Genomic DNA, 12,744 nt, shown 5'->3' on the forward strand with positions numbered 1-12,744 from the left:
AAGTGGCTCAGTGGTAGAGTGTTTGCCTTGCATGCATGAGGCCCTGGGTTTGATTCCTCAGCACCACAAAATAGAAAAAGCTGGGAGTGGCGCTGTGGCTCAAGTGGTAGAGCACTGGCCTTGAGCTGAAGAGCTGAGGGACAGACCCCAGGCCCAGAGTTCAGGCCCCACAACCAAACAAAAAATAAATATAAATAAGTAATAAAATGTTGAATTGCTAAATGGGAAGCATAGGTATATTTATCAATGAAATCACTGAGAGTTTAATAAAGTTTTTGGACAAAGTGATTTAGTAGCAGCAAGGTCACTCATGAAATTTCTTATTCTTTTAATACTAAAGGATAGAAAACAAAACTATTTCCATGCTCATTTTGTAGTTTTAAAGGAATGCCTGACAATTTATTAAGCTTTAGTGAGCATGCAAGTTGGGGCAATACAGAAATAACGCAAGGCTCTTATTCATCCGATTTACCCAAAGGCTTGCAGCGCGGTCAGTTTCCCACCCTGCCTGCAGAAGCCTGAGGAAGTGATGGACAGACAAGGAATGTGCTTGACTGTGGAGCTGACCATTACTCACAACTTCTAGTAAGACAGTTCCACATGGACTTGTCTTAATGCTTTATGAAGCTCCAGAGCCACCCAGAGATGACGCTGGACTGAGGGGCAGGAAGTGGGTGGGTCCTGGCTACTTTCCTGTACACTGGACGCCCACACCGTCACTCGGCTCTCTACCTTTGAAGCAGAGCATGGACAGTGTGGCCTTAAGCAGCCAAGAACCTAACAAGGTGAACCACATCAGGGCCTTGTGGCCTTTCTTCAGATTCACACGCTTTCTGGTCCTGCCCAGACTGGTCCCAGTGTGGAGGACCTGGCTCTGAGGCGCGGCACACTCGAGACCCCTCGTCCAGAGGAAAGGCAGCTCATTTGATGAGATTCCGCATGATGTTTAGGGAGGACCCTCTATACCCCGATCCAAAATGGTTCCAGTGGTTCAGGTAGTGAAAGAGCTGATACAACTTCAGGCGCTTCTCAAATCCAGGGGCCTTGGGAATTTTGCTGTGATAGGCAGAGTAGAAGGAGCCACTAAAGCCACCGAACATGCCAGCTATAGCCAGCTCATATTCTGAGTGGCCGTAGAAAGAAGCTGGGTCAAAAATGATGGGCCCAGAAGAATCTTCTGCTACATTCCCTCCCCAGAGGTCTCCATGAAGCAAGGCCGGCGTGATCTCCAGATCACGGAACAGGTCAGGGATCTTCAGCTGCAGGGAGAAGGCAGAGACTTAGCAAAGCCACGGATGCACGCAGAGATGGAGATGTTCTAAGCACGGCTCAGACACGCCTAGCTTAGGAGGGGTTAGGGGACACTGACAGCACCCCGTTTCCTGTTCAGAGCCAGGCTCAGAGGAGCGGTCAGCCTTGGTACCTCGTTACACTGAGCCACGTGAGGCGTGTACTGGACTGGGCCGCAGCAGGAGCGCACCTCACCTGCAGAGCAGACCAGAGCTCCAGGGCCTCCCGGTCCCCAGACTCCTTCTCCACCATATCCAGCTGGGGCTGAATGCGCTGCCGAGCATAGAACACAACCCAGTCCTTCTGCCAGTCATTCACCTGCACAAGTGACAACAAAGGACAGAGTTCATCAGGAAAAGCTAGCTCCAAGGAAGCTCGAATCCCTGCAAGCCTCCCAAAGTGGAAAGATGCCAGGAGCAGAGAGGTGAGGAGGGCCAGGCACCCGGGCTTCAGGCCGGCTGAGGTCAGGACCCCTCCCAGGAGCAGTGGGAGGCAGAGCCCAGGCAGGATCTGCTCTGGGGCCAAGACTGAGAGTGTAAGGTCCGCTCCTGGATGGCCAGCAGACTCCACCCTCCTCGCAGCAAAGTCTCCACCCAGTACCTGCGTTACCTAGGCAACTGGGATACCTGGAAGAGGTCACATCTGCATCCGCTGAGGTCACATCTGAATTTGATGTGGCCACACCTTTCCCCGCCCATACCCTACATAAGGCCTAACCCAGGCCCAGACGCTCTCTTGCTCTTGCTCTTGCTGCTCTTTTCTTGCTCTCTCTGTTCTATTCTAGCTCACTCTCTGTTCTTTTCTTGCTCTCTCTCTTTCCCAGCCACGTGGAGTGCCAACCTTGCCTGGTCCCAGCAGGTCTACCCCTTACCTGAATACCACGTGAGTGCTACTGTTCTTACCCCTCTCTCTGCTCTTTTCTCTCTCTTTCCTCTCTTCCCAGCTCTCTCTCATTCCCAGGCCTTTCCCAGCCACGTGGAGTGCCAACCTTGCCTGGTCTACTGAATAAACCTACCCCTTATCTGAATACCACGTGCGTGCTGGTGCGGTTCTTACTCGCCTACCTCTTTTTAAAAACCTAACAGAGAGCACCGGCACATTTCCTCTCAATTATCCTCCTTCTGGGACACAGTAACAGAGCTGACAGACTGCCCTACCCGTGGCTCAGGTCTACCTCATGGCCCTGTCCAGAGAAGAATCTTGAGAAGAGCCATACAGAACCTTGTTCCAGAAGATCCCTAGAAAGGCTGCCCAGAGCATGAGCACTGACCATGCACAGGGAAGGCAAGAGCAGAGATGCCCACAGAACAGGTCTGCCCCGCCTACTCCGGTGGAGTCTGCTTAGCATGGGAAACCTGCTTTCAGACCTGAGAATGGGGCTTCACAGAGACCTAGCTCTGAGTATTGGGACTTCACCAAAGTCTACCTCAGAGAATGGGGCTTCAAAGAGACCTAGCTCTGAGAATGGGACTTCACCGAAGTCTACCTCAGAGAATGCGGCTTCAAAGAGGCCTACCTCCTGGAAAGGCTGGCAAGCCCCTGGGAAAGATGTGTTTCTGTCCCTGCTTTTCTTTTCTTCACTGTATAGGAGTGCCTATTAATCTTTTACTGTTCCTGCTGCTCATTGTACTTACTCATTCTCAACGTTCCCTTATTCAAGGCTCTTTCTTAAGAGTGTTGATGACTCCAACATCTGATGAGTGTCTTAAAAATATGACTAACTCACCAGAGTTAAGTGCTACCCTGAAAGCCCCTCTTATGGAGGCTAGTAGACAAGTCGTAAGTAAATATAAAAGTATTGGGGATTTCACGATGTCACTTCAGCAGAAGGAATTGTAAGAGATTTACAAGAAGCTGTAGGCGTGGCTAGAACAGAAAGAATGTATGGGGGCCGGGAAGGTGGCTCAGTGGTAGAGCGCTTGCCTTGCATGCATGAAGCCCTGGGTTCCATTCCTCAGCACCACATAAGCAAAAAGAAAAAAGCCAGAAGTGGTGCTGTGGCTCAAGTGGTAGAGCGCTAGCCTTGAGCTGAAGAGCTGAGGGACAGCGCCCAGGCCCAGAGTTCAGGCCCCACGACCGGACCCAAAAAAAAAATAAAATTAAATTTAAAAAAAAAAAAAAGAATGTATGGCAATTGCTGGGAGAACTACTTAGAAAGAACTTCCTGTTACTCTCTTTCATTTACTAAGAGACTTGCTATATCTAGGCCACCTAGGTGCTTACAATTAAAGAAGGAACAAGAAAGATCCTAATGGGACAGTTAAGGCCTCTATAGAAAAAAGTAGTGGCTAATTGGTGATAAACATTGAAACCCATTGTATTCCTTAGAGATAAGCCGGAAACAAGTGCCTATCAGGCGACCAGCTGGTGACCACCCAAGAATGAAGCCCTGCAGCAAGATTGTGTAACCTTTTGCCCTTTCTCATGGAGACTTTTGCTATAAAAGCTTGTTATCCTCTGCATTGAATCGCACTCAGCATCCACTCCTCTTGTGTGTGAGCTGTCTGTCTGCCATCTCCCCACCTATTCCAGTTCCTCCACTAGGTGTCCTCCGTTGTCCGACAGAGCCGGTCCACGGCACAGGACGTGACCCCAGAGGACGCACGACCCCACACACAAGCGTGTGTGTGCACACGGGCAGTGCTGCTGACGTGCCCGGAAGCGGACAGGACCAGAAGGCACTACTTAGGACCCAAAGCAGGTTTACAGATAACCCCCTATGACATGTGCCTGCCAGGAACCCCTAGAACTTTCCTCAATTCCTCAGCAACCCCGCCCAAGGAGCCACCTCTGCCTACCCTCTGAAAGCACTGTCCCACCCACCCCACAGCAAGCAGAACTCCCATCAAAGCCAACCTTAAAACCGTAATAAGCCTGCTTGGTGTTGGTGGCTCACGCCTGTCATCCTAGCTACCTAGGAGGCTGAGATCTGGGGATCACAGTTAAAAACTAGCCCAGGCCAGGCGCTGGTGGCTCACGCCTGTAATCCTAGCTACTCAGGAGGCTGAGATCTAAGGATCGCGGTTCAAAGCCAGCCCGGGCAGGAGAGACCGTGAGACTCCTATCTCCAATAAAACCACCAGAAAACCGGAAGTGGTGCTGTGGCTCAAGTGGTAGAGCTCTAGCCTTGAGCAAAAAAGCTCAGGGACAGTGCCCAGACCCTGGCATGAAAAAACCCCAAACCATCCCAGAAACAATCTTGCATCACTGCTGAAATGGTCTGCCAGAGGGACTAGGCCAGGACTCCATACTAAAACACTCAGGTGTTCAAGTTCTTATATACAGTGGTATCTAGAATTTGCATAGAACTCATTAATCATCTCTGGTTATGATACTTAATAATATAGCTTATTAAGCACCTGCTATACTGCACTGTTTAAGAATAATGACAAGGGCTGGGAAGGTGGCTCAGTGGTAGAGTGCTTGCTTTGCATTCATGAGGCCCTGGGTTTGATTCCTCAGCACCACATAAGCAGAAAAAGCCAGAAATGGCGCTGTGGCTCAAGTGGTAGAGCTGAAGAGCTGAGAGACAGTGCCCAGGCCTAGAGTTCAAGACCCACGACCAAAAAAAAAAAAAAACAAAAAGCTACGACATACAGTATTGCACAGGAATAGGAAAGGGTACTTTCTTTCTCACCTGAGGAAGATAGCCACAGCATGTCACCACATCAAACCCAAACTGGTCCACAAAGAGTTGGTCCACCTGCTCTCCTCCTTTCCCTGCCATACAAAAAGAAAAGGGAAAGATCACAGTTAGTTTCCTTGTGCCAGGAGACCCTGGGCTCCCATTCATGGAGCACAGAGATGCACCAAAGCCTGACCTCAGCTGGGAGGTGGAGAGGACACCTTATGTCCTACCCAGAGACAAAAAAAGGCCTTGGTCTCCACTAACTCTCTGGTTACTCAGAACAGAAACTCCTTGGGCAGACTTAACAACCAAAGACGCCAGCTCTCAGAGCAGACAACAGTGTACTGAGGAGAAAAAAAAAGAAAAGATGACTTTTCTTTAGAGAAGAAAAAACAATCGACCCTCTTAATCCATCAAGAAAGAACAGTTCTTGGTAGTGACATGGCCTACAAAGTGGATATTAGCTTGGAAATGGTTTCAATCCTATGTAGTTGCTCAAACTCAGACAATCCCAGCACTAGACTCCATGCAGTCTGGAAGTGTGCTGGGGCCTCTCAGTCTGCCCTCACAGGGACAGGGCCCGGCAGCCTCACGGGCCAGCATCAGCAGCTCAGTCCAGCAGAGTCAGCACAGAGAGACCTGTGGATTACCAACTGTCAGAGATGAAAACAGTGGAAAATTCCCACAGTATAACAACACACTAAACTCTAGCTAGGTCAGACTTGAGGGCTGACTTTGCAAATCTCAGGAATGGAACTAGAGGTGTGGCTCAAGTGGTAGAACGCCAGCTGTGAGCAAACCCAGTCTCAAGAATGACACGTACTTAGAATACACAGTGCTTAAAAGGACTCACTTTGTACAGAAAGCCAGAAAACCTCCAGTCTCTCTGCAGAGAGAGAGGGAAAAGCAAGGGTAATACTATGAAAGTTCCAAGTCCAACAGTGACTTCCTGTCTTCCAAGTACAGTTAACACATCAGCCACATCCATGGTGCTCACTGAACTGCTCTAGGATATTCTGGCATCATTACAGATCTGACTATCAGATCACCAAACACGTGGCTGTGTGTCCTCCTCCAGGGGGTCTCCTACAATCCATCCAGCCCTTACCCACAGTGCTAGCCTCCTTCAGGAGTCTCTCTCCACGCTTCTTGTTCTCGAGGTGTAGATCTGCAAGCTGGGTTCCAAGTTTAGCAGCATGACTATAAAACCAAAACACAACAGATGACACCCAAAAGGCAGAGCCACTTCTATACGAAAGGGCTCAAGGAACACAAAGCTTGTGAACATTTTAAGGACAGTCCGTTTTTAATCAAGAGGGGATGAAGGGCGCAGATGATCTGACACACCTTTCTCCAGCCTTAACTGAATTTGCACCCCACCCTCCCTCACCGTGTTTGGAGATCCCTCTCTTCTGCCTTTGGCTATCAGTGAATCACACTGCCCGTTCTGCAGAACCGTTATATATGGAGTCTCAGTGACATTCTTCAAAAGCCCAACTGAGTGCTGATGGCTCATACCTACAATCTCAGTGTCCCGAGAGCAAGAATCATGGTTCAGACCCAACACAGGCAGGAAAGTCTTTGAGACTCATCTCTAATTAACCACCAGAAAGCAGAAGTGGAGCTGTGGCTCAAGTAGTACAGCACTAGCCTTGAGCAAAAAAAAAAATTCAGGGGCAGTGCCCAGGCCCTGAGTTCAAGCCCCAGGACCAGTACACACACAAAAATAATAATAATTGTGCTCCCAAGTACAAGCTTCAGGAACAAAGGAGCCACAGGAACCACACAGAGGAAAAAGTCTTTGCCCTTAACCAGAGGAGATTCGTCAAAACACACCTGCTCAGAGACCGCATGTCCAAATGCTCCATCACCAGCACACTCCCTCCTCCCGGGGCATCCAGAACTCGGATGGGCCTGGGCACCTTCACGGTGCCTGTCTTCAGAATGGCGGCCAAGCTTGCCATCTCCCCTTCAAACATTCTTCTGGCCTGTCAGAAAGGTGCCAGAGGCCGGGGCTGGGGCTGGGCCTGGGCCGGGGCCTGGAGTCCGTCCTCCCCTCCACAGGGCAGTCAGAAAGGTGCCAGAGGCCGGGGCTGGGCCTGGGCCGGGGCCTGGAGTCCGTCCTCCCCTCCACAGGGCAGTCAGAAAGGTGCCAGAGGCCGGGGCTGGGCCTGGGCCGGGGCCTGGGGCCCGTCCTCCCCTCCAGGATAACCGAAGGGGCGGGCCCTTTCTATCCCGCCAGGCGCTGTCTCCCGCAAGGCGGCCAGCGGGAAGGCTCCTCTCGGGGTAGTCAGGGAACCGCACCCAACTGCCCGCGAAGGCCACCTGCGCGCACCGCGGTCCAGGGTCCTGATCTCGGGCCCTGACCCCGGGCCTGACCCCGACCCCGACCCCGACCCCAAGCCTGACCCCCGGGCCCTGACCCCGGCCCTGACCCCAAGCCTGATCCTGGGCCCTGACCCCTGCCCAGCCCTGACCCCAAGCTTGACCCCGGGCCCTGACCCCGACCCCAGGCCTGACCCCGACCCCGACCCCAAGCCTGACCCCCCGGCCCTGACCCCAAGCCTGATCCCGGGCCCTGACCCCTGCCCAGCCCTGACCCCAAGCTTGACCCCGGGCCCTGACCCCGACCCCAGGCCTGACCCCGACCCCGACCCCAGCCCTGACCTGAGCGGAGCTGGCCCCGGCCCCGCCCCTACCTCGGCCTTGGAGTTCATCTTCACGAACACCCGTCCTCGGTCGGTGTCGTAACTCTGGCCCTGGTTGATGCACCCGCCTCCCGAGTGCCCCGTGGCCCTGACCGAGCCGCAGCCCAGCTCCCGCCGCAGCAGCTCCTCCATGTTCCCGCGGGGCCGCGCGCCGCCTCGCACGGGCGGCAGACGCGGCTGGGCGGGGCCGACGCAGGCTCGGACGGAGATTGGGTGGTGATCGGGAAGGGGCGTGACCTTGCTGCGGAGATCACCGCGGGGATTGGGCGAGGGGCGCCCCGCCCGCCGCGGGCCCGCTCGGGGATTGGGTGGCGCGTGGGGCGGGGAGAAGGGCGGGGCGCGAGCTGGAGGCCCGGAGCTCAGCCCCCGCCCTCCCCCGTTCCCGTCCCCCTCCCCCCTCCGCCCTCCCTCTTCTCTCCCCCCACTGATCACCGGCCCCGCGGCGGCCCACCCGAGCTGCTCTGCAGGCTGAGACCTGGGGATCACAGTCCGAAGCCAGCCGGGGCAGGAAACTCCGTGAGACTCTCATCTCCAAAGCGGTGGTTCAAGTGGTAGAGCGCTCGCTTCAGCAGAGCTGGGGACAGCGCCCAGGCCCTGAGTGTGCACACGCGCGCACACACGCACACGCGCACACACACGCACATACGCACACGCACATACACATACACACACGCACATACGCACACGCACATGCACATACACACGCACACACACGCGCACACACACGCACGCACACGCACGCACACACATATGCACACACATATGCAATGCACGCACACGCACACGCGCACACACGCACATACACATACGCACACACACGCACACATGCACACACACGCACGCACGCACATACGCACACACATACGCACACACGCACGCACATACACACACGCGCACACACACATACGCACATGGGCACACACACGCACACCCGGACGGGGAGAAGGATGAAGGGTATTTATAGACATACAACCACCCGAAGATGATAGAGTACCAACTTCAGAAAGGCAGGCAAGCGCTGATATGCGTCACTGAAACTCAGTCAGCCCAGAGGTTTGTTCTGTACCGGTGGTGAGGCTTGAACTCGGGCCGCTCCCTTAGCATGTCTGGTTCCTGGGTGAAATTCCACCACCGGAGCCACTCCTAAACATGAGTTGTGCTGGCTCATCAAGAGCCTTGGACTTGTCTGCTCCAGCTCGCTCAGAGCCTCGCCCAGGTCACAGCCTTTTGCACATAATACTCTACCTGTGTTGCTTGACTTCTTACAAGTAACAAGTTCCACTTCAGAAACTTCCTGGGGAAGAGAAGGCAGCTGCTGCCCTTCTGGGAGACGGTGGGATCAGGAGTCTACCCCAGCCAAATTTTCAGTACTCCAAGTGTGCAAAACATAACCATAATGCTCCTCAGGCCAGTATTTGGGGTAAATATCCCGTAGTTAGGCTCCATGAGTTCCCTCCAGTTGTCTGTGTTCTGGCTGAAAATCTCAGAGGCCTTGACTAAGGTTTGAGCTGGCAGGTTTGAGCTACGTGGGGCCATGAAGATTCGATGCCCTGATCATGTGTTGGGTTTCGGTCCCCACCAGAAAGCACACGCCCTTTCCCCTGCCTGATGGAGGATGAACGCAGCACTGTTAAGTGCTCCTTAAATGGCCTGGTGTCTACACTTCTTCCTTTGTAATCCCAGCTGACTCCTCACTGCACTTGTGGCTACTCCAGCCCCAGGGATAGTGGGGCAAAACAATCCTAGAGAATGACCATTCATTCCTGTTCTGGCTTCTGAACAACAGCGCCATGTCCCCATCACATCCACCCAGTCCCAGCATCCTGCTTGCTTCCTGCTGTTCAAGCGTGGTCCTCAGATCTCAGCCTCCTGAGTAGTTAGGATTACAGGTGTGAGCCACTGTCGCCTGGCTTCAGTGATCTTGATCACTGAGAGGAACACACACTCACATTTCTGCTGTCCTGGTGTTTGTCATCCCAGTAGCTGGCACCCAGCACCGGGCCTTCCTTCCCCGAGGAGCTGAGAGAAGTGAGCACCCTGCCTTGGTCCAGGGGAAGACAGCACAAAGGGGTGGAGACCATCATTAGGGGCAGCCTGGTCTGCCCCGCCTACTCCGGTGGAGTCTGCTTAGCATGGGAAACCAGCTTTCAGACCTGAGAATGGGGCTTCACAGAGACCTAGCTCTGAGTATTGGGACTTCACCAAAGTCTACCTCAGAGAATGGGGCTTCAAAGAGACCTAGCTCTGAGAATGGGACTTCACCGAAGTCTACCTCAGAGAATGCGGCTTCAAAGAGGCCTACCTCCTGGAAAGGCTGGCAAGCCCCTGGGAAAGATGTGTTTCTGTCCCTGCTTTTCTTTTCTTCACTGTATAGGAGTGCCTATTAATCTTTTACTGTTTCTGCTGCTCATTGTACTTACTTATGCTCAACGTTCCCTTATTCAAAGCTCTTTCTTAAGAGTGTTGACGACTCCAACATCTGATGAGTGTCTTAAAAATATGACTAACTCACCAGAGTTAAGTGCTACCCTGAAAGCCCCTCTTATGGAGGCTAGTAGACAAGTCATAAGTAAATATAAAAGTATTGGGGGTTTCACGATGTCACATCAGCAGAAGGAATTGTTTGTAAGAGATTTACAAGAAGCTGTAGGGGCGGCTAGAACAGAAAGAATGTATGGCAATTGCTGAGATAACTACTTAGGAGAAAGAACTTCCTGTTACTCTCTTTCATTTACTAAGAGACGTGCTAGATCTAGGCCTCCGTGGTGCTTACTATTAAAGAAGGAACAGGAAAGATCTTATGGGACAGTTAAGGCCTCTATAGAAATAAGAATGGTTAGTGACAAACATCGAAACCCATTATATTTCTTAGAGATAAGCGGGGAAACAAGTGCCTATCAGGCGACCAGCTGGTGACCACCCAAGAATGAAGCCCTGCAGCAAGATTGTGTAACCTTTTGCCCTTTCTCATGGAGACTTTTGCTATAAAAGCTTGTTATCCTCTGCATTAAATCGCACTCAGCATCCACTCCTCTTGTGTGTGAGTTGTCTGTTTGCCATCTCCCCACCTATTCCAGTTCCTCCTCTAGGTGTCCTCCATTGTCCCGACAGAACCGCCCCGTGGCACTGGTCACCTACCACAAGTCTGCTTTGGAGAGTAGCACCTATAGGATGCAAAGGAGACCCTAGACAGGATCATTGATTGGAAAAAGTTCCACCTTAGTGCTAAGGACTTCAGGCCACCAACTCTGAACCTGATGCCCAGAAGCATCCATTTCCTAGTAAAATCCTGCTCTCAAATGGAAGGGAAAGGAGGGGGTGGCCCAGAAAGACAAGAGAGCTGTCTGGGAACAGCTCTGAGAACCCCAAAATCATACAATCTGTGGGCTCAGGAATGCAAACAACATGGTCTAGTAAGACAGCCGTTAAGGTTCACAGGATGGAGAATATTGAGGCTGGCAAAAAATAAAACCTCAACTCTTAAAGGGCTGTGAAAAGTCACTGCAGGCAGTAAGTCAGGTTCACTCCGGGAGTGTCAAGTGCTCTGGACAGGCTCTGTGTGTGGGAGCGAGTCCGGCCCTTGGGCGGTTACCTGGGAGAACCGGGGCTTCAGCCAGCTTTCTGAGGGGGCACACTGCGTGTGAAGCATAGGGCCTGCGTGTGAATCACAGGGCCTGGTCTGTGCAAGCAAGGGTGTTCCGGTGGCATGTGTGTGCCTCACAGGGCATCTGAGAAGAGCGGAGTGAGGCTGTGCAATCAGGCAAGCTGCTGAGCCCTTTAGAGAGGAACATGGCTACATGGGAATGGGGAGGTCACAATTCAGTGGACAGAAATAGGGCCAACTTATGAGGGTCAGGTGAGGCTGAACAGCAGGTGCAGATCAACTGAGGCAGTGAAGAGTCTGTGGACAGATGGAGGCGCCCTGCACACTCAGTCCGGCTCTGCCTCACTTAAGCTGCTGGCAGCCAGGTCCCCACCACAGTGGCTCAGACGGCCCCAAGGGCCAAGCCCCAGGCCTCAGGCCCTCCAAGGTAAAGCCAGCACACAGAGTAGTGGCGGGAGCCCCTACCCTGTGCTCCTTGAGGTCTGCCACTGCACAGAGGGAGCTGGCACTTCCGTGAGGGACAGCGTGAGAGGAGGTGGGCCCCACAGTCCAGGCAGAGGCACGGGGCGGGCATTGAGAAGGGATGTGAATTCCTCAGTCCTCTATGCACAGCCCCCCTGAGGCTTGCACACCTCTGCTAGCCTTGGTAAAGCACAACTACCGTCGTCAGAAAAAGAGCCTGGAGAGACACAGGGTGACTCAGATGAAGCTTTCAGTGTAGTCCTTGGATAATGTGTGGTGTGTGTGTGCACATGTGCGTGCATCTGCACATGTTTGGTCATGGGGCCTGAACCCTGGGCCTGGGCACTGTCCCTCAGATCTTTAGTTCAAGGCTAGTGCTCTATCATTGAGCCACTTTACCAGCCTTTGGTAGTTAATTGAAGATAAGAGTCTCATGGACTTACCTACCAGAGCTGTCTTCAAACCATGATCCTCAGATCTCAGCCTCACAATCCTCAGATCTCAGACTCTTGAGTAGGTAGGAATAATGCAAGAACCTTTTTACAGAAAATAATCTTTTTTCTTTTGTCGGTCATAGGGTTTGAAATCCTGGCCTGGGCGCTGTCCCTCAGCTCTTCAGCTCAAGGGTAGCGCTCTACTGCTTGAGTCACTTCCCGCTTTTTCTGCTTATGTGGTGCTGAGGAATGGAACCCAGGGCCTCAGGCATGCAAGGCAAGCACTCTACCACTGCGCCACCTGCCCAGCCCCGACGCTGTCCATTCTTAAATTCTACGTGTATTTCACATCAGAGGGGTAATGATTCCAACTTTGGAAGAAAACTCAGGTGAAAAACATCTGCCATCAGAACTTGAGGGAGCTGTGGGCCGGCGCGGGGCCGGGGCGGGGCCGGGGCGCGGGGAGAACGAGCGGCCGGGACGGGGCCGGGGCGCGGGGAGAACGAGCGGCCGGCGCGGGGCCGGGGCGCGGGGAGAACGAGCGGCCGGCGCGGGGCCGGGGCGCGGCCTCCACTCTCCGCGTGCGCGCGCCACCCGCCCCGCCCCGCTCGAGTACCC

The 12,744-nt window shown here is 53.3% G+C and overlaps 1 protein-coding gene across 1 annotated transcript; it reads right to left on the bottom strand.

Moving 5' to 3' along the window:
• Window positions 1-239: 239 nt before the first annotated feature.
• LOC138818853 (ketosamine-3-kinase) lies at window positions 240-7,778 on the bottom strand. The gene is made up of 6 exons (XM_070009994.1): window positions 7,618-7,778; window positions 6,755-6,906; window positions 6,027-6,118; window positions 4,928-5,010; window positions 1,486-1,608; window positions 240-1,259 (listed from the first exon to the last, which is right to left on the bottom strand). Exons 1-6 carry the CDS (start codon window positions 7,756-7,758, stop codon window positions 921-923), a joined length of 930 nt encoding a protein of 309 aa, XP_069866095.1. The 5' UTR covers window positions 7,759-7,778; the 3' UTR covers window positions 240-920.
• Window positions 7,779-12,744: the final 4,966 nt, after the last annotated feature.

This window comes from Dipodomys merriami, unplaced genomic scaffold (genome assembly GCF_024711535.1).
Source record: "Dipodomys merriami isolate MVZ:Mamm:240054 unplaced genomic scaffold, mDipMer1.0.p SCAF_783, whole genome shotgun sequence".
NCBI lineage: Eukaryota > Metazoa > Chordata > Mammalia > Rodentia > Heteromyidae > Dipodomys > Dipodomys merriami.

Excerpts from the sequence above, each read along its gene's own strand:
- LOC138818853 (XM_070009994.1), bottom strand. The coding sequence starts at position 7,758 with ATGGAGGAGCTGCTGCGGCGGGAGCTGGGCTGCGGCTCGGTCAGGGCC. Across the intron at positions 5,011-6,026 it reads GAAGGAGGCTAGCACTGTGG|GGAAAGGAGGAGAGCAGGTG; the intron begins GTAAGGGCTGGA and ends TTTGTATGGCAG. Across the intron at positions 1,609-4,927 it reads GCTGTGGCTATCTTCCTCAG|GTGAATGACTGGCAGAAGGA; the intron begins GTGAGAAAGAAA and ends TCACTTGTGCAG.